Source organism: Necator americanus, chromosome III, assembly GCF_031761385.1.
Source record: "Necator americanus strain Aroian chromosome III, whole genome shotgun sequence".
Taxonomy (NCBI): Eukaryota; Metazoa; Nematoda; class Chromadorea; order Rhabditida; family Ancylostomatidae; genus Necator; species Necator americanus.
The window spans coordinates 40805180-40824905 of record NC_087373.1 but is presented as its reverse complement, the minus strand read 5'-3'; the positions used below and the strand labels follow the sequence as shown (position 1 = coordinate 40824905).

The window sequence follows — 19726 nt, the reverse complement described above, 5'->3', positions numbered from 1 at the left end:
TTTCGAGATGCGAAATTGGTGAGCGCGTGAGAGCTAATGGCAAAATGAGATTCGACGCTTTTCGCGACGCTGAATCGCGTATGAGAGTGGCAACGAGAGGCTGCTTTCTGGCTCGTAGAACGTTCCGGATGGTCTTCCCGAAAGAAGGAGAAGATGCAGTCAACGTCCACACGCGAAGTCAACCGAACCACAACCGCACGAGAAACGCGGCCGCAGAACTGAGAGCGCACAAATATCGATCGGTCTGTAGTTGAGATTGTGCCAGAAGGTTTTCGTTCCACGACCAACGTGAAACGAAAACCATCCGCGAACATACAGATGGCTGATGCTATGGGTTCAAATGCGATTCGCGTTAGAAAACATCGTAGAGTAATAGATCTCCATGTAAACGGAGTTGCATTGAAGATTTTAGTACCGTTGGACGTTCACTTTATCGGTTGCTGGGAGGGGTCAACATCTGGGTACTGTCTACTTCCATACTCTTTCGTTCCCGTGGAGAGAAGCATATATCCATAGATCTTTCTAATCTTCCACTTGTCAAATTATACCAAATGGATTGACCAATTCATGGTGTAGTGGGAGTCCGGACATTTAGAACAACCGCCGGGCAAACAAGGATTTCTCGGAAGCTCTGGGGCAGTCTGTCACGGAATTCTCCGGACTTATTCTTGAGTTTTCACGTCGATCAGTGGTAAAGGAGTTCTTGGAGGAAGTGGATTAACTCTGCCGAGATTTGCGCGGGAGATTCTGTTTGAAGGTGCATGGCGCAGTGAGGTGAAGACATATGTGATCTTTTCCAATCTTCCGTGGCGACTACAGTAAAAGAAGGAAGGAATGAATTATGAACCTCTCAGACATCTTAACAAGAATGCTGGGCTGAGTTTGGATGTTCTTGGTAATACTAAATGAAATATTAGTGAATACGAAGAGTTTCCTACTTAACTAATATATGTATCCTTAGGTAGAGTTTCACAGCATCAATCGTTGAAATGGGTGAGAAGTACACTGTAAATCACAGATTTGGTGGCAGTCTGTAATTACACTTAGGTTAGGCGGTGAGATATTGGCACCTGCTTGTCTTTTGTGGACCCAGTTGTGATTATACCATTTCGAAGTTAGTCACCATTTAACTGAATCGACTAAAGAGTTTTAGAAGTGTTGGGCTTCCGCCTTTATATGGTCTTTTGTAGTTCTTCGTCTTTGGACGCGAAATTCGTAGTAATGCCATGCTCTGATTGTGGTTACAGAGGAGCAAAGCTATCACAGTGGCTCCCTTATTTCTCGAATTAAATAATCAAATCAGTCGAGGCCCTAAGGCCTAAGCATTAGTCTTAGAGATCTATGACATGTAGCTAGATCTATGACGAAAATTACTAAAGTTACCACTGAGTGGCCCCGCCCCAACTACATTTTTCCCGCTATCACAATCGTATATGTGCGAACAATAGTGTGCGTATGTTCTCGAATAGAGTAAGGGTGAGAGGGGAACAGAAACCCCTCCGCGTGTTGGTCGATGTTGCTACGCTTGTGGTTGGTAAAGATGTCAACTGCGATGCAGTGTTTTTGCATGAGTACTTAGGTGATGCTGCTACTGCTCACGATAGTGCTCATGAAAGGAACATGTATGTAGACGTCTGTGATTCGAGGAAGGGGGAAGCTGGGCAGTATGTATGCACCACAGTTTTTCATATCATTTCGTAGACATTTCCACTTTCCCAACAAAATTCTTCTTTCACAGATGCAGAATAGCATGTACTACAAGAAAGATAAGAAGATCGTTCGTGTACTCTATACCTTGCATGTTTGCTTCACTCACTGTTTCGAGCGCTAGGCAACTACACCATGCTTCATGTCGTTTTGACCCTAATATAGGATAGGATGTGGACATATGGATGAATCAATAAGCAACAACTTGTTTTTGTTTTGCTCTCGCATATTTCCTCTTTCTCAGTTCATCTCATACATTCTGCTGGTCGGCTTAGTTTCCAGTTCACTGATACAGCATGCTTGTAAGCATATTTTTGACGTATATGAACTTAATGAAGAATTGCATTCCGAAACCGTTTCGCTCAGAGTGGTTGACAAATAAACGGCGGCTTTTACCTACTTATATTGTGAACTGGGGCGGGTGTAGTGTAGCGGTTAGAGGTTCCGCTTCCTGTACGATCGACCGGAGGTTCGAATCCGCCCTAGGCTCACCAAGCCTTTCATCCCTCCGGGGTCGTTAAATTGGTATCAGACTTGTCTGGGAGGATAAAAACACTGACTTAACACATCGGCTAGCCACTGCAAGTGTATAGTCCAGTTACACGTTCGTAAACCTCAAACGATTCTGAATTGAAGTGAACGTGGGGGCGCATCCCAAGCGGATGGATTAGCGCCAGAAACATTATCCAAACATTATTATTATTGTGAGCTTCTTTAGAAATGTGGGAAGCTGAACCCGTTTTCAGGAAATATGTACCGCTCTCATCCAACTCTTGGTGCTACATCTTATTGTTCGTCAGGCACTCATATTTTGCAAAGGTGGAAAACAAAAAGGTACAACGTGTGAGTTTGAAGTTTATGGGAAGTTGTTGAAGCAGCTGACCCTGAGTTTTTACCTTTAGAGGGCAACGGTAAAATGTATTTGGGGGGGGGGGGGGGGATGGGCGCTCAGTGGCGCCGTTATTTCCCGAAGTAAATAATCAAATCAATCGGAGCCCTAAACCTAAGCATTGGTCTTAGAGATCTATGACATGTAAGCGAAAATTACTAAGAGAAGAAAATAATTTAGAGCGTCGAGAAATAAGGGCGCCACTGAGTGGTCCGCCTCAACCTCATTTTTCCTCACTTTTCAGCAGGGGTTTCGTGAAGGATGTGAAGGATATAAATATATCGGTATGATCAAAAATACACATTTTCCAGCAGAAACACCGCCGAAATCGGCACCCGAAGGCAGACCTCCTGGTGAAGCGTTGCCGGCTGGTGCTACACCACCGGCAGCACCTGCGGCACCTCCGCAGGCTCCAGCTCCACCAACTCCGGCTCCACCAGCCCCAGCTCCGCCAGCAGCGGGTCCTCCTCCTCCAGCTGCAGCTCCGGTTCCACCCCCTGCACCAGCTGTAGGTTCCAGAGCATATAAATGTTCTTCTGTCAACGACCAGTATGTTTTAGGGCGACAACAACTATGAAGATCTACATGTCGGAGATAATCCTCCTCCTCCACCACCTCCTTAACAAAGAACAGTTCTGTAGTCCACGTGACAAATGCTCGGAATGTACGAACTGATCATTTTTCTGCTGTTTATCGTGAATAATAAAGGCGCAGTTGTGTTTCTAATATCTAGGGTTCTAATATCTAATATGGTCGCCAGCATGAAACTATAGTCAGGTCAAAACGACATGAATCACGAGTGTAGTTGCGGTGCATTTGCGCAAGCGCTCGAAACGGCGCGGTGGATGCAGCAGTTGGGACCGAGTTGGAACGGTGGCAATTGCAGCGATAGGAGCTAGGTTTCACCATGGTTCAAGCCGCTACGCTCCACCTGACGCTCCTCGAGAGGAGCCGCGTACGCAATTGCATACGTGCTTCATGTCGTTTTGATCCTACTATAATCAAAAGTAATGCGAATGACACAATGATAATTATTGGGCGGCTAAACTATATATAGTAGTGATAAAGTTCGAAAAAGCGTCAATATGTAATACAGCTTCGGGGAAATGTAATCATCAGAATATATAGGCGAAAACGCTGAATGAGAGACAATCATCCTCATAAATGAAAATGAATGACAATGTGTCAGAAAGGCTGCCTGAAGATTCTCATCAGCGCTGGTGAGACACCCATGGCCGAGAATCGTCGTCGAGGCGAAAGGGGAGTAATACAACCTTCACTACAACATTTAGGTAACCCAGAAAAGGAATAAGAGGCAGGTCCTTCTGTTTGCAACTTCTTGCCCCAAGTAACAACTTAAAGGCAGATGAAAACTCAAAACTCAACCCCTTCGATATCTCCCATCCCACAGCGCCCTGTCAAAATTCATTAATCGGTTGTGCGCGCTCACATTTTACCGAGGTTGGTGGGACCCTGTGGACAAGCATAACGAAGTGAGACTAAAAAAGAAAGGGAGGAGGATCGAACACTCAAACTACATTTACCCAATTTTGATACTGGGACAGAATGGAAACATCGTAAGCATTGATTACCCAATTGTTTGTTTCTCTTAGAGTTGCGAGAATGCGCTTTAGCGGAGAATTCTTGTACAAGGGAAGCAGTGCAAATCTTTCGCAGGAACATTCTCACACTGGCGATATAATATTTGCAGAAGTTAACTAACTCATGTATATGTTGTCGGGAAGACCCTTGAAAATGTGTAAAATTTTGACTGGAATGAAATCTCTGTAAAGAAAAAAAAATTCCGCTCTTAACTCTGCAACAAATTGAAGTTTGACCCCACATCCTACAGAACCACAAACCTTCGTACTTGTTACGGCTATTAGATAGGTCCTAGAGAAAGTAATTAAAAAGACGGGCCTTTCATGTTACAGTCGAATCAGAACAAATGAAGTCTATTGTAGGCGCGTAAGCAGGTGTACTCGAAGTTACGCGGTGGAGGCTGCGGCTGCAATCGAGGCTGGACCGTACTCCTCCCTGCAATCCACTTACAGAAATTCCAATTATTAATTAATCATTACAACGCCTCATTCGCATTCGCTCGGTCATCCGCCACTTTGGACGCAAACATAAATGCAACCCAATTCGTGTCGTTTTGAATTGACCATATGAACGCTGACTTTAATCTAATAGGGCAGTTTTCAGTACATCTCATTTTGCCTTTGTTTCGTTAAAAAATATGCACAACAAGATGAGTTCCATCCAGGGCTGGCATTTTGGTCAACACTGAAGAATTAAAACTGAAAAAGGTTTCCCAGTTGTGAGGTTCAGCATCATAAATATTTCCGAAGCAGCAGTGAAAACCAGTGAGTTAGTATCAACATCAACATGTATCTATGTCAGTTTGAAAATATTTGTGATGTGACACTATACTTCTGACATCATCAGGTATACCCGAGATCTCCGGATCGGAAGTTTTTTTTTCGGGTATTATCCCACCTTACTTTTTCTGCCATTTCCTTTCGCACGACGAGTTGTCAGCGGTCATTCGCTTCTTTTAGTTGCATCTATTGATGAGAATAGGGAGTGCTTATGATAAAGATGAATTCCACTTTTATAAGCTCAATTAGAACCTTCTGTTCGCCGCGCTCTGGCACTATAGGTACGCTTCAAAAGTGAGAAATCCGTGGTAGAACTAGCTATGTGCGTATAATTCACTTTCAATATCAAGAGTTAGTTATCACGTTTAACGTTTGTCAACCGAAGAAGTACAAATCCTCGTCAGCTGCAAGCATCTAAAGCCTAATGTAGCAGAAAAAACGAAGAACAGGAGGAAATAATACTAAACTGGAGCTAATAAACAGATTTCATACATTCCCCCTTCGGAATTCGATACTGCATCGACCACTGAGCTGAACTCAGCTAGTTCAGTCTCAGTCATGTACCAAAGCAGCAAACTAAATTGGAGTATACTAACATCTATCCACCAAGGACGTGAAGAAACTAGTGGGAGAAAAGAACAGTTGAAAAGATTATTTGAACGTCGAAGCGTTAGGAGAGACGTATTTGCGTACAGCGATCAAATGGCGTAAATACTTCTTCGGGGGGTTCACATCAAATTCAGGACACTGTCTTTGCGCTATTGTTTTGTTCAATGTGCTGATCACACATGTAGGTTCTGCTTTACATCATCTGTTGCGCTCATATACCGCTTCAGACGGAACATTGAACATTGAAACACAGTGAGCCTGTATTTTTAGTCTGTATTCTTTTTAGAATATATTTTGGATGCAATCAACAAATAACGGCGACACCGGTGTTGAAGTGAAGTCGAATTCATCGTCACCTGGAACCGTCAATCCGAAAAAGTCCACTTTTGTTCTGCAGAAAGGCGCACAGAAGCGATCACTTTCTGTTTTTTCTCCAATACAAACTGTACCAGTAGGTTTCCTATTGTGCTTATTAGCTTTTAAGCCGGCATTTTTTGCCCCGCAAAATTGGGTGGCTCTCTCTTTCTTTGTGTGCAGAACAAAGTTCTGATAGATTCTTTTATGCTCCGACGTGCCCTGAAATCCTAAAACAACAAGCGTCTCCCTAATGTCTTAATGCCACCTATTTCTAGAGAACAGCTAATATTCCTCTGACGATGAGATCAAGGAATGGATGACAAAGAACACTGCTAGATTATGTGTCATATTTTTAAAGAGAATCCGTGTAAGCTCACGAATTCGGAGAATCTCCTCTTTGACAAACCGTCCTAATTTACAACGATGGATGTTCAAGGGGTTCTTCCGCATATAAGTTGTCCTATGTAATAGCGACAGGGTTTTTAGTTAATATTCAAATGTCTTGAATTTTGATCAGCTATTGCTGTCATTTGTTTTTCTTTGCTATTGCGTCATCATATAAACTTCCTTCTGATCTCACAGGAATTCTTCAAACTTCTCGAAATTCTTGAGTGTTAGGAGCAGACTGTTTTTGACATGCCCTTTGTATTACGATCGCAGATACTGTAGAAGGGATAAAATGTATCAAACCAGTTTTTGATCAGGAGGAGTTAGGATACTCGGGTTTTAGAAGGCACAGGCTCGATTCACCAACGTTTTTAATAAAGTCAAAATGTTTTGTCCATCTAAAAAATGGTGATGATGGGAGAGATCCATTTCGTTTTTGTTTTGTTTCACCAAAGATTAAGATGACACTTCTCTCCTCGTGCTCTGTTTTTGGACCCAGATATAGTTGGGTCAAAACGACACCAGCGCGATGTAGTTGCTTAAAGGCATCACCCCACGAATCTGAGGTGGTGCAGATTTCAGGTGGAGTGTTCGTACACGGTATAGTAGATCATGGAAATGGGGGTGATTCCGTCCATTTCTTCTTAATTGCCGTAAAAAAACGGCCCGAAACATATGGCTTCGGGCGTTCCTGCGCGTTATTTTCTACAAGAAGTTCGATTGCAGCGCGTCAGCCTTGTGTACGCGCCGCATCTTCCGGGCCGTTTTTCACGGCAGTTAGGAAGAGATGGACGGAATCACCCCCCTCTCCATAATCTGCTATCCCGTATACGAATACTCCACCTGAAATCCGCACCACCCCAGATTCGTGGGGTGATGCCTTTAACCGGCTGCCCTCGAAGCGGAATGGTGGAGATGTCGGTTGGAATCGAGATGGGACCATCGCGAAAAGCAGCTACGAGTGGTGCTAGAGAGCGTTCTCCTCCACAAAGTTCCACCGCGCCGCTTCGAACGCAGTTGCCTACACAACTGCACCAAGCTTCATGGTGTTTTGACCCTACTATAGTTTTTGCAGCAACAGCAAGCGACCGTGACTGATGCCGAATCCCATTATCGTAAACTTAGCGGCAAACCTCATAGTTCAATTTGGTATCAGAAGAGCGAAACCTTGGAAAAAGTTCTCTGCTGCCTTATGTACCTTTTCCAGATACAAAAACGACCTAAGATGTCAGAAATTAGCGATGAAATGTTGAGTGATGAGGACTCTGCGGAGATGTATCAACAAGAGTTCGGTGAAGGTGAGCCTGAGTACATGTTCGAACGACTCATTGAAGGACCTAATGAAGAACAATTTGCTGCAGACAAGGGACGCGACGAAACGTTCGAGAATATGGTAGTTTTTAGTCACGGCTCATTTAAGCCTTACCCAAGCTGTTCTTTTTCAGGTAGATGCAAGAGCAATGAGACAAATTTCGCGAGGTTTGCCTACTGTAAAGAAACTGACTATCAAAAACTTTCGCAGTAAGTTCAGAAGTATATCCTTTCTTGCAAAAATCTGTCAGATTAAACCGCATTGTTTGTTTATAGAGAAAAATGACGATGTTGCCGACTTGATGGCAACGGGGTGGGTTACACTAGAGGCTAGTATAAATGCAATACAAACGAAGCAACATATTACTACTAGTCTTGAGCAATTGTACAAGGTAGGTCTAATCTATATGGATTTTATTTCCTGTTTAGTTTTATTTTTTTAATCATGGGAGGTGAGCTTTTTTTGATCACTTTTAACTTGACCAATTATTTTCTAGGTTGTGGAGTCATTGTGTGAAAACAAAATGGCAAGAACCACTTATGACAAGTTGCTTGAAAATGTGCGAAAATGGATTCGGAGCTTCAGGTCGTGGTTTGTCTTATATTCAGAGAAATATTAGCGTAGGAAAGAAGAAGTGCACGTTCATAAAACCTTGTCGGGATGCATAGAGAGTTGACCTCGACTGTGATCACAATTGTATATTATGCCCGTATGTTTGGAAAATTTGCCCCTTTGAATCTAAAGTAGTGAAAGTTCAGTTGGGAGAAGGATCTCTATAGATTGTGCTTACTACTCGTATTAAAACTGGATTTTCTTTTATTTTTTCCTAGAGTGGACCCTAGTTTTGATCGTTGAACATGGATTTTAATGGTTTCGATAATCACTCATTTTTCAATTACCTGTCTCTTACCGAGCATATTATTCAGAGAGGATTTAAAACAAAAAAGCAACGCAGGAGGTGTCGAGTTTATGAAGGCAATAGAGAATCTTTGGAGCGATTACTGTCAGCAAATGGTAGGAAAAAGTGAGCCTTTTTCTATCTTGCTCATAAAGAACAGTTTTATTTTAGATTCTTATAAGGAATGTCTTCTTGTACCTTGATAGAACGTTCATTCTGGAGAATATTGATGAATCTCCGATATGGTGAAGATTCTCCCTCATTCTTCATAATATGTATGTGTGTTTATTGGAAGAAGTTGCAGGGAGTCGTCTTTGGTTATCTTCCGGGAAGAGATTGTGGTGCACGGCTGCGTCCTGAAAAAATTGGTTGATGGAATTTTAGAATGTATTGCTGCTGAAAGGGCTGGAGATCAGGTGAGGTTCTCGCCATTTGACTCATCTCTTGTTCACATCCATCTCACGTTAGAATGATTGCTTCTCATTATTCCTATCTATCCTCTCTTTGAAAAAGGCGATGAACGTCCTTGGTACGGCCCAAATATTCCAGCAGTGTTACACTATTATAAAATATTCTTATATTCTTCTCAACAAAGTTTGTTTAAAAAAGCATAGTGGTAACTCAGTTATTTTAGCTGTATGATGTGTTGGTGACACTTCCCAGCACTTTTATCGTTCAGGTGGATCGATCGCTTCTCCGAGCTTTGCTGCGCATGCTTCGAACACTGGATCTGTACAAACAAGTTTGTCGGTTGTGGTTTTTGTTGATTACATGCATTTTGCTGCTTTTCAGTCGTTCGAGGAAGAGTTTTTAACTAGTACAAGTGTGCATTATACTCATGAAAGTATGTCCTTGGTACGGACTCTTGAGGTATGGATTTCCTTTTTCTCAGATTTTGTTTATCGTGACAAGTTGAATGGTATTTTTTGCGGCATCCGAAATGGGCACTCATTGATATTTAGACCGTAGAGTTTCTGCTATATATCGAAAGGCGGCTCAGAGAAGAAAACGAGAGGGTTGATCTATACTTGGATGAGAGCACTAGAACACCTTTGCTTATGAGAGCTGAAAAGTGTATGATCAGTGATCATATGCAGGACATTGTTGATAATGGTAAATGTGATTTGATTTCGTTACTGAAAATGTTGTTATGGCTCTATTTTCCGTTTTAGGTCTCGCATCGTTGTTGAACGATAATCGGGTGAAAGATGTCACGAGATTATATTCGCTGCTGAGTAGAGTGGAGGGAGGAGTTGCACTGCTCAAAACTGGGTTCTCCACCTATATTAAGGTTACTTTGAATATACCCACTATGCTTGCTATTCCCCGTGATTCTTTGTCATCTTCGTCGTTTTCTCAAAATCACTGTTCTGGAGGTGTAAGACGTGGCGAATTGTAATGCTAGCATAGTGTTACAAATACTTCGGATTTGAATCAAGTGTAATTCTGCGATTTTTTATCTGATGCAACCGTATCAAGAAAGATGATGAATACAACTGATGGATTAACAAACCTATTAATTCTAATTTTTTTTTGAAGGAAGTCGTGGTTTACACACTCTCAGCAATATGTTCCTGTGATTTGCAGTAACACTTCTTGAAAATATCTTGTAGTACAATGGAATAAATTGAGATTGCAACAATTTCTCTTGTAATTTGAACTGCTTTCTAATTCAAGAATTTCAGTTGATAGAGCAGCTTAGTAAGTCCTCATAGTGGTCGCCCCATTCATTCTGTAGTTTATCCGTGATTTGGATTCGTTCAATGCTTATAATCATTATTGTGTCATCGTTATTTATGTTATTATGATTATCGTTACCAAACACGACAATTATTTTCAGAAGGTTGGCAAAGCTATGATTATGGACACGCAACGAGATCAAACCATGGTTGAAGATTTGATGGCTTTCAAGGATAAACTGGATGTTTTTGGTAATTTCGTTTTTCAACTTGCTGAGTTGTTTCATTTCTTTGCTGTTGAAGTTTCCTTTTTTTCCCAGTGGAAACTTGTTTTGGCTCCGAGGACGAAAAAATGAAGTTCGCTCAAGCTGAGAAGGATGCATTTGACTATTTCATTAACACCCGTGGAAATAAGCCGGCTGAATTGATCGGTGAGCAGCTCCTTTTATACAGGGTAAATGCTACTAACCACGATTATTTCAGCTAAATATATGGACGCAAGACTTCGAAGTGCTAATAAAGAGGCATCTGATGAACAGTTAGACCAGCTTATGAACAAAGTTATCACTCTGTTTCGGTTTATTCAAGGTGAAGAGTATAGTACATTTATACCAGTGTAGACGGTCTGCTTACCCATGTATATTGTATTGTTTCTTAGTTTTGAAATTCCTGTTCAAGATTCTTTGTCTTTAGGAAAAGACGTATTTGAAGTATTCTACAAGAAAGACCTCGCAAAGCGATTACTTCTTGGCCGTAGCGCCTCCGTGGATGCTGAGAAAATTATGCTAAGCAAACTGAGACAAGGTATGTTGCTTCCAGTAACTATCCTTTAGGAGACTTATATCTTTGTTGTTGCACTGATATGCGTACTGTTCCATTCAGAGTGCGGTGCCGGTTTCACTCAGAAGCTGGAGGGCATGTTCCGAGACATGGAATTGTCAAAAGATTTAGGTGTTGCATTCAGAAATGTATGTGATTTTCTTTTTTAAGTCCTCACAATGTTTATACATTACATTAGATACATTACATTACTGAAATAGAGGGGCCGAAAGAATAGCGTAGACATATTCTATTTTGGTGTTATTTTTTCAATTATTGTTCTGCGTAACCCAAAGCGACCTATTTACAGTACACTTTGCATGAAAGTTCTTTGGGACGGCTTGATGAGATTGTTGAGTGTAGTGTCAGTGTTCTCACGATGGGACAATGGCCAGCGTACGAAAATGTACAGGTGAGGGAAAATTTTCATTAGATACGATTTTATAGAAAATAGAATTAGGACTTACTATGATGACAGTGGACGAATTCTTACTAACCACAACAATATCCAGCGAAAAATCATACTCTGATCAGCTTTTTTGTCTCAATTGCCAAAGGATTTTTTGCTCTAGCCACTAGATATTACCATCGATGAGGACTTTTTGGCGCTTTAGTACTGGAAGTTTCCCAAGCATATGAGCCACAGTTTGAAAGAAAATTCTTTTTTTTACCAACTTAAGACTGTCCTTGAAATGTCTACTTCATAGTCGCAAATTTGGAACTGATGTGTTAGTTGGTTTTTTCGCTCAAAGAACTTAGCTTTAATGTAAAGCCTCAATTTCACAGGTCACTCTACCGAAGCAGCTGAATGCTTGCCTTCAGCTGTATGAACGATTCTATGACTCGAGACATACTGGTCGCAAGCTGCAGTGGCAACCTCGACTCGGGCAATGTGTTCTCAAGGCTAATTTTAGAACTGGGGTGAACTTTGACGTGACGACAAACTGAAACCTTCAATATGGAAACTTTTGTGATTCTTTTGTTTTGTTCCAGTGCGACAAAGAATTAAAAGTATCGCTCTTCCAAGCCATAGTTCTGCTCCTTTTTAATAACCAGTCCTCGTGGACAGCAACAGACATTATGATGGCCACGAAATTAGGTAAAAATTACATGTAAAAAATGCTAGTCTGGCTTCTGTTTACTCTAGCTTTTTAACTTGTTTGTTGTTATTATTATTTGTTACTTATCTGTTTAGAGCAAAAGGAGTTCGTCCGAACTATGGTGTCGCTGTCCTGTGCGAAAGTCCGTGTGCTAGCTAAAACTCCTATGAATAAGGAGGCAAGTTAATGAGTCAGTTAAGGAGCCAAACTGTGTAATACATACATTCTCCATGCTTGTCAAGTTTCGTATACCTTTTTGAAGAGTGAAAAAGGGAATTTAATCCCGGAATCACCTTTCCTCAGAGCTTTACAGCATAGAGAAGCCAAGACTACATAGAGATTCGATCATCAATGGTAGAAAACACATAAGAAGCTAGCACTTAAAAGCAGTAGCACTTAGTACAACCAGTAGCCTCAATGGCTGCTCAGAGAGGAAACGTGTACTAATATGAGACGCACAATGGAACTGAAAATCGAACTAGTGCTGTCCGGAGTTCCGTTCGTTATTTTGCTCGATTTGTTATTCTTGCAACAGAAAAAAAAAGTTTCACAATACTCATTATATCTTTTCCAAATTCTACGTATTATTAATTGCAGATCAAAGACGATGACGTGTTCACTGTTAACACGGACATGAAAGAAATGCGATTCCGTATCCGCATCTCTGAAGTACAAATGAAGGAGACGGTTTGTTTCAATCAGCAGTCGCTCGTGAACTTCAAGGTTAAAACTTATTTCCTTCACTCAGGAAGAGGAATACAAGGCCGTGGAAGAGGAAGTCAATCAAGATCGGCAGTACCAAATAGATGCAGCGATTGTACGCGTGATGAAAACACGCAAAAAGCTCAACCACCAACTGCTGATCTCAGAGTTATTTGCACAACTTAGGTGGAGTCTAATGAATTTGAGTGAAATGAACTTATAATTTTTGCGGCTGATTCTTGCATATTGTAGATTCCCGGTTCGAGCAGCCGATTTGAAAAAGCGAATAGGCTCGCTCATGGAAAGAGATTATTTGCGGCGTTGCGATGAAGACCCGAATGCTTATCAATATGTCGCCTAGTATCATATACTGTTATATAGTTGATTGTACACAGCCTAGTAGCTCTTTGTTGGAGAAATAAACCCTAAAGTTTGCATATTTTCTCTTAGTTGTTTTAGTAAACAGAGCTAAACATCTCAAAATCTCTAGATAAAATTATTTTCTGGAAGATTTCTATGTGTAGTGTGCTCTCTCAATTCTGTGTTAAATTGTCTTCTAGGTGTCAATGGGGTTTGGTTCAGCTGTCACTATTGCACCTGTTCGACGTTATCTTCTGCGGATAAGGTAGTGTGGATGTGTGTTATTACCCTGTTCGCTTGGTATCAGCTTATCTTAATTCAGCTACGATGGCTCACGATTCCCGGAAATGGCGACTGGTGGCACAGGTTTTGGAGTGGTTGATATGTTGTATCAGGTGGGCTAGAATTTGATGCGACACATACTCACCTGTTTCTTATCGAAATCTTATCGAAAGATTAGTCTCATGAATCTTACTTGCTGTAACTAGTAAACACCTCTGCACCAATCAGAGAATTTTAAATATCTTATTTCCAATGCAACGGACACCTCTTTATCTGGAATTCCATTTGGTCCTCGGTCGATTTTTGTTTTCGAGAATTTTCGCGGTTGGGAATTCATGTATCAGTTAGTCTTATTATTCTAACTACTCTTCATTTCTTATTACACGCAGGGCGGCGTGGATCTTCTTTGGGTTCAAGCGAGAGTAGCTTGTGAACAGAAGTACTTAATGTTTTGTATAACTACCATTAGTTTCAGGAAACGGTAGCATTTGAACGGGAACGTCTATTGAAGTGAACAGAATGTCACTGTGATTCCACTTCTGCAATAATGATAGAATAACATCATAAGATTTGTAATAATACACGAATATTAATAGTAGTGGGAATAGGTGAAACTCTGTCACCTCCCACATTCCATTCAAAGTGGACTTGCGGCCTTTGATTATCTTGATAGGCCTTTGTAAAGAACCATTCCATTTCATTCATTTCCTTGAATGTTAGGACGTGATTTTTTTTTTCCAGACCATATGTGATTCGCTATTTGGAACAAAACGTATCGCTAATCCTCTTCGTGAATCCCTGAAGTTGTCCCCTAGTAGCAGGTTTGCACTTTGTAAATTATAAGGTTTGTTTTCGTGGTATTATTATACGTTGCAAAGTTATCGATTTGATCCAGTGTTTCCTCAGTTTGTGGGCTCGATCAGACATCTTCTTTCATAATTAATTGACAATTCTCTTTCTATTTTAATAGTACTGCACAGAACAGATGCCGGCGTGCATGCACTGAGAAATGCTCTCATCTGTCAAGTTCCGTTGGAATATGTATCTTTGGACTCGACGCCTGAGAATAAGGAATCGCAGCTCAGAAAATGGAACTCCTGCATTGAAGGATTTGCTCCGGGTCTATAAATCTTTTCTCTAATTGTAGCTTTGCTTTGTGAATGCGGTGATTGTTCCAACATTAAGGTGCCATGAAAGTGTTGGATCTGCATAGCGTTTCACCAGGGTTTTGCATCAGGAGGCACGTTGCGTACAGGTTTGTTTGCATATCTGTCTGCTCGTTAGCTTAACTGTATTTGAAATGAACTGTAGTAAAAAAAATATTTGTGCTTAAAGTGAGATATGTAGACTAAGCTCAAGTTTATTTAAAACGTCTCGAACATGGCTCGTTGTGCATTTTTGACAAAAGTGTTACTTATATGGGAATGAAATTGTGTTACCAATGGGCCTGATCTGAGAAAATCCCATGCAACCATACGTCCTTTTCTGTATGTTACGAAAGTTATCGCAAAGAAGTTCTCGCTCATATTTCTAGGATATTGCCTGCAGAAAAACTTGAATTGTAGAGCAAGGTCAAAGCGACATGAAGCACGTACGGAACTGCCCACGCGGGTTTTCTCGAAGCGCTTCTGTGGAGCGTGGTAAACCTCTTTGTTGGTACCACCCATCGCTGCAGTTTGCGGCGGTCCCACCTTACTTCCAACAGCTTCCTCCACTTAGCCGTTTCGATCGCGTATGTAAATGCACTGCAACTACATTCGTGATTCATGTCGTTTTGACCCAACTATAATAACTATAGCGGTTCGTTTTGGGTAGTTTCTCTATGAAGCAGACCAAAAGAACAAAAAAATGCTTAGGAAGTACACGTACCGATTAGCAGTAGTTCGAGACTGGGAACGGTGGGACTCAGTGCAGGAACACCCCACAACCGCATGCTTCTCCGAGAAGGACTATGCGTGGAGGCTTCCTCCAGGATTTTCGCCGGAAAAGGCATTGGATGCGTGCAGCCTGTTCATAGGTGAGTCGTTTACAGGGAGATTTTACCGATCCTTAAAGAAAAAGAGGATTGCAAAGTGGGAAACACTTTATATTCTTACATCACTGGTCAAAGAACATTTTTTAAAACATACCCTATTTCCTGAAATAATTGTCTTTGAATTGTCTAGTCAAAACGACGCAACTGCACTGTGCTTCATGTCGTTTTTACCAGACTGTTCACAGATAGTTATTCCTTACTATGTATATGCTGAGTTTATTCCAGGGGAGCAAGTGATGGGATCATTCTTTAAGCACACAGCTCGAGAGAAACGAAAAGAGCTGCATCAACCAAGCGCCGTCAAGAAAATCCTACTCTGTCAACTTTCTAAAGGTTAGGTGTGCCATCCGAGAAGGAATACTTTAGTCGATTCATAGATCAAGAGTAAAATTAAGGGGCGCCATATTCAGTCGAGAACAGCATCTACGATTATTACAATGTTACGATTGTGGCGAGGTCTTTTGTACGAGAGCAGGTAATCTCTATAACTTCATATCTGACGCAATCTTGTTTTGTATTCGAAGACGGAGTGTCTCAGTATGCGGTAAATCTAGCAAAAGAAAGAAAAGTTTTGCATTGTCGCAACATCAATAGTTTGAGAAGTATGAGGATTCAATGTCCCTCCCCCTATATTTTGCTAATTGTAGTTAAGTAGGTGCTTCTATTGGTCTGGGCAACCGCGCCGCGCTTGCTGTAAAGCACCTCATCCGCGTGATGCACATAGTTTTCCCTCTACTCGAAGCATGCTCTAAGCAGACAGAGTGTCGCATAACCTGGGCAAGTGAAGTCAGCTACCCAATCCTGCTGTTCCAGGCGTGCGCGGAGCTCCCTCTGCAATACTCACACAAAGTCGCACCTTCTTTTTTGTTTTTCGTGGTATTTCACTATTTTTTCTCGTAAAATAATCTATAAGCGGGCTTAGATAGTCTTAACAAATCTCTTTCCAATCGTTTCTTCGAGATTAGATTATGATTTTAGTTTGCAGTGATTCAATTTCTGTCCTGTTTTTCAATCCCGGCGAATTGGCATCTATAAGGAGATTCTTTGGAATTAGGAGAAAACACTGAATTAGCGAAAAAAATGTCTGGTATTATGACTACGAAGAATGGTAAGCGTGCACAATTACAAAAAAAAATGGAACAGGAATTGAATCTCTGCTAGCGCAAATCTTAGAGGCACTCTAGAAACAAAACAAAGGATTAACAAAAAAAGGACTTTGTTTAGGCTACGTAAGCCTACAAATGCATACGAACTGTTTTTATATCTCTTAACAGCTCCACGTTTTTATCTGTTTCCCCTCGTTTTTTTTTTGTCAAACCAAAGTCCTGATAGGAAAGAAAACTTCAGAGGCCGCCTATAATTGCCGCATGAAAAACTCCGACTCGCATTGCTCTTCAATGGTGTTATTTGATAGGATGAATTTGTCCTTGTATGCAAAACTATTTCAATAGCGTATTCAGCGAATTGAGTGGTTCTGTGAGGGTTGTTGCGCGGTGCTCACGAAAGATTCCCGCTGATTAGCTACATTTTCTAGATTCGCCGCATGATGTCGTGTATTGTGTTTCGAGGTTATGACCGCCTTCCAATGGAAACGATCCGATGGTTGCTCAAGAATCCCATCAGCACGAATTTCTACGATATTCGAATACCAATCGCTCCGCCCCAAGGCCTGTTCCTTGTAGACGTCGTGTATCCTCCTGAAATGTTCACAAATCCTTTTCCATACTATCGTCATTATTGGGACTATCCCGCTGAAAATTGTCTTATCGAGGACTCCTGATCTATTTAAACCATTCGATGCGCTCTGATGATTTTTGAGATGGAAACATTCAATTTTTCATAGCCTCGGTTAACTGTTTAAAACTGTTAACTTTTGACTTTTGCGCTCTTGAAACCTCGCTGTACTCGAGTCGAAACCTGAACACCTGAAACTCGGCACAGTTACGTAAGCGGCTGAGTTCGGAGCGGCGAGTGGAGCGAGCGAATACAATCAAGGTGCAACCTTAACAAATTCCATACGGATTGGGTGAAGTGTGGAGTCACTGGGGCCCCAATCCCAACCGATAGCTCCGCTTCCTCTTCTGACGCAGCCACTTACGCAACTGCACCGAGATTGAAGTCGTTTTGACCATATTATACTTAACCTATCGAAAAAAAAGATTTACATTAAACGTCATGCTCTCTGAAGTTCTACAGTTCTACCTGTACGCCACGCTGTAAATGCTGCAGTCCCATCTCTTGTTTGCTGCTCTTTGAAACACTCTGTTCATCTAAGAAGAATTCTTATCAACACTTTGAACGAAAATATTTTCTTAATTGTTCTCTATGTACAACTCTACCGAATAAGCCTGCGGAAGTTTCGAGAATATCTTTGATTGTCCGAGTAGTTTATCATCGTCCTTTCGCTAATGAAAAAAAAAACCTGAGAGGACCAAAAAAAGCGCGTGCATAGAAGAATAAATCCGAAAGTAGGTGTTCTTTCTCACGGGTGTTTCTCAAAAATCTGCTAGTTTGTTCAGTCACATTGATTATTGTGTCAGAAAATTTGCTCAGCACGGAGCAAGTATGGAGGGTTATAGGTTAAGAAGGGCCAATGTAGGTTTCTTGACTGACTATTGGATCTCCCTGACATGGTATAAATTCGTGAACTTTCGTAGAGTTTGTCACCTTGTTACTTCGTCTCACTTGTTGCTTTTCTTTATCATGTTGAATAAGCAAATAATAAACAGATATTTTATCAGACGTGAATCTGAAAGTTGAAATTGCATGTGTTTATATTTTTGCGACGCTCTTAAGTAATCTCTTTTCTGGTTTGTGCTGAAGCCGTTTTAGCAATACTACGTAATACTAATAAGTTATCAAGGAACGAAAAGACAGATTTTTACCTCGCAAAAGGAGTAAATGGAGAAAATCATAGCTCAGTGCTCTGATTAAGTAAAACACTGATAACAGCCTGTACTTTGGCTGACTTCAGATCATTACTCTCTTTTTCGCGCTGATATTTAGATAGAATGAATAACGATGTCTCACCCATAAATAATAACTGAAGAAAATTCTGGCAGCATGTTTTCGATCTACTTGAACCTTTGTGTCCATCCGAAAGAAAAGGTGCTTGCAGTCGTTGAGTTTCAGGTGATTAGAACGATTTCATGTGCTGTAATCGAACTGCAGTTTAAAGCGCGAAAATCGCTCCGAGAGGACAAAAATCTTTAAAGGCATCTCCCCACGAATCTGGCGTGGTATGGATTTTCGATGATATATACCTATATCGGATCGTAGATTATGAATGCAGGGGTGGTTCCGCTCATCTCTCCTTGCATCATTGTAAACAGCCGGCTTCGGAATGCTGTTCCTTACGACGTTCTCTATTGCAACGCGCTACCCTTGCGCCCCGCTTCCGCCTGCGATTCGTCGAACATCCATTCTGACGCCCCGATAGGCAATTCATTTCATTCGACGAATCGCAAGCGGGAGCGGGGAGCAGGGGTGGCGCGTTGCGATAGAGGACCTCGTAAGGAACCGCATTCCGAAGCCGGCTGTTTAGAGTGATGCAAGGAGAGATGAGCGGAACCACCCTTGCATTCATAACCTACGACCCGATATACGTATACTCCATCGAAAATCCATACCACGCCAGATTCGTGGGGTGATGCCTTACTTTTTTCTCTTAGTAACATTAGCTTACATATCATAGATCCTCGGGGCGGGTGTGGAGCAGTCGGTTAGAGGTCCGTTGTAGCTACACGGTCGAGGGTTCGAAACTGCCTTAGTGCAAACCAACCTTTTCACCCTTTCAGGGTCGATAAATTGGTACCAGACTTGTCTGGGAGGATAAAAACACTGACTTGATCATCGGCTGGCACCCGCGAGTCATTGTATAGGCAAACACACAACATTCCAAAACTTCAACGATTACGAATTCCAGTAAAACGCGTTGGCGCATCTCAAGTGGATTGATACGCCAGTGACTTTATCGTTTTGTCCTTTATCATAGATCCTCTAAGACTAATGCGTAGGCCTTGGGTCCCCGACTGATTTGATTGTTCATTTTGAGAAATAAAGGCGGAACTGAGTGCCCACCAGCCCCCGAACAACATTTTACCAGATAACTAAACATGCCTTATTCCATTGCATTATCACGATACGAACGCGTCATCACAGTCATTGTACGACAGCCTCCGGACTAACGTTTCTAACAAATCGGTATGA

The 19726-nt window shown here is 41.5% G+C and overlaps 4 protein-coding genes across 9 annotated transcripts; 3 read left to right on the top strand and 1 right to left on the bottom strand.

Moving 5' to 3' along the window:
* Nucleotides 1-80: 80 nt before the first annotated feature.
* On the top strand, nucleotides 81-3219 carry RB195_012476 (uncharacterized protein; the record flags this gene model as incomplete). 3 transcript variants are annotated; one of them, XM_064194344.1, is made up of 4 exons in its annotated part: nucleotides 81-242; nucleotides 2454-2550; nucleotides 2908-3104; nucleotides 3157-3219. In XM_064194344.1, 4 exons carry the CDS (start codon nucleotides 81-83, stop codon nucleotides 3217-3219), a joined length of 519 nt encoding a protein of 172 aa, XP_064051927.1. The 3 variants fall into 3 exon arrangements, with proteins under 3 accessions (XP_064051927.1, XP_064051928.1, XP_064051929.1); XM_064194346.1 differs by lacking the exon at nucleotides 81-242 and adding an exon at nucleotides 2004-2009 and having other exon boundaries at nucleotides 2454-2541; XM_064194345.1 differs by lacking the exon at nucleotides 81-242 and adding an exon at nucleotides 2004-2009.
* A 30-nt stretch (nucleotides 3220-3249) lies between these two features.
* RB195_012475 (uncharacterized protein) lies at nucleotides 3250-13201 on the top strand (the record flags this gene model as incomplete). Of its 2 annotated transcripts, XM_064194343.1 has the most annotated exons (27): nucleotides 3777-3888; nucleotides 5721-5767; nucleotides 5873-6037; nucleotides 7538-7628; nucleotides 7692-7723; nucleotides 7776-7851; nucleotides 7918-8033; nucleotides 8139-8227; nucleotides 8569-8656; nucleotides 8712-8785; nucleotides 8845-8956; nucleotides 9220-9282; nucleotides 9333-9410; nucleotides 9503-9653; nucleotides 9713-9831; nucleotides 10381-10471; nucleotides 10540-10650; nucleotides 10703-10807; nucleotides 10913-11023; nucleotides 11102-11187; nucleotides 11349-11450; nucleotides 11825-11959; nucleotides 12032-12137; nucleotides 12234-12316; nucleotides 12736-12825; nucleotides 12887-13026; nucleotides 13093-13201. In XM_064194343.1, the coding sequence occupies 27 exons, from the start codon at nucleotides 3777-3779 to the stop codon at nucleotides 13199-13201; spliced, it is 2682 nt and encodes an 893-aa protein (XP_064051926.1). The 2 variants fall into 2 exon arrangements, with proteins under 2 accessions (XP_064051925.1, XP_064051926.1); XM_064194342.1 differs by lacking the exons at nucleotides 3777-3888; nucleotides 5721-5767 and adding an exon at nucleotides 3250-3309 and having other exon boundaries at nucleotides 7538-7723.
* Nucleotides 13202-13406: 205 nt separating this feature from the next.
* Nucleotides 13407-17297, top strand: RB195_012474 (uncharacterized protein; the record flags this gene model as incomplete). 2 transcript variants are annotated; one of them, XM_064194341.1, is made up of 9 exons in its annotated part: nucleotides 13407-13465; nucleotides 13523-13595; nucleotides 14224-14303; nucleotides 14463-14602; nucleotides 14668-14737; nucleotides 15339-15499; nucleotides 15743-15850; nucleotides 15913-15992; nucleotides 17052-17297. In XM_064194341.1, 9 exons carry the CDS (start codon nucleotides 13407-13409, stop codon nucleotides 17295-17297), a joined length of 1017 nt encoding a protein of 338 aa, XP_064051924.1. The 2 variants fall into 2 exon arrangements, with proteins under 2 accessions (XP_064051924.1, XP_013296058.2); XM_013440604.2 differs by lacking the exons at nucleotides 14463-14602; nucleotides 14668-14737.
* A 210-nt stretch (nucleotides 17298-17507) lies between these two features.
* RB195_012473 (uncharacterized protein) lies at nucleotides 17508-18582 on the bottom strand (the record flags this gene model as incomplete). 2 transcript variants are annotated; one of them, XM_064194340.1, is made up of 5 exons in its annotated part: nucleotides 17508-17661; nucleotides 17720-17787; nucleotides 17857-17922; nucleotides 18185-18266; nucleotides 18548-18582. In XM_064194340.1, the coding sequence occupies 5 exons, from the start codon at nucleotides 18580-18582 to the stop codon at nucleotides 17508-17510; spliced, it is 405 nt and encodes a 134-aa protein (XP_064051922.1). The 2 variants fall into 2 exon arrangements, with proteins under 2 accessions (XP_064051922.1, XP_064051923.1); XM_064194339.1 differs by lacking the exons at nucleotides 17508-17661; nucleotides 17720-17787 and having other exon boundaries at nucleotides 17830-17922.
* Between the last annotated feature and the right edge of the window lie 1144 nt (nucleotides 18583-19726).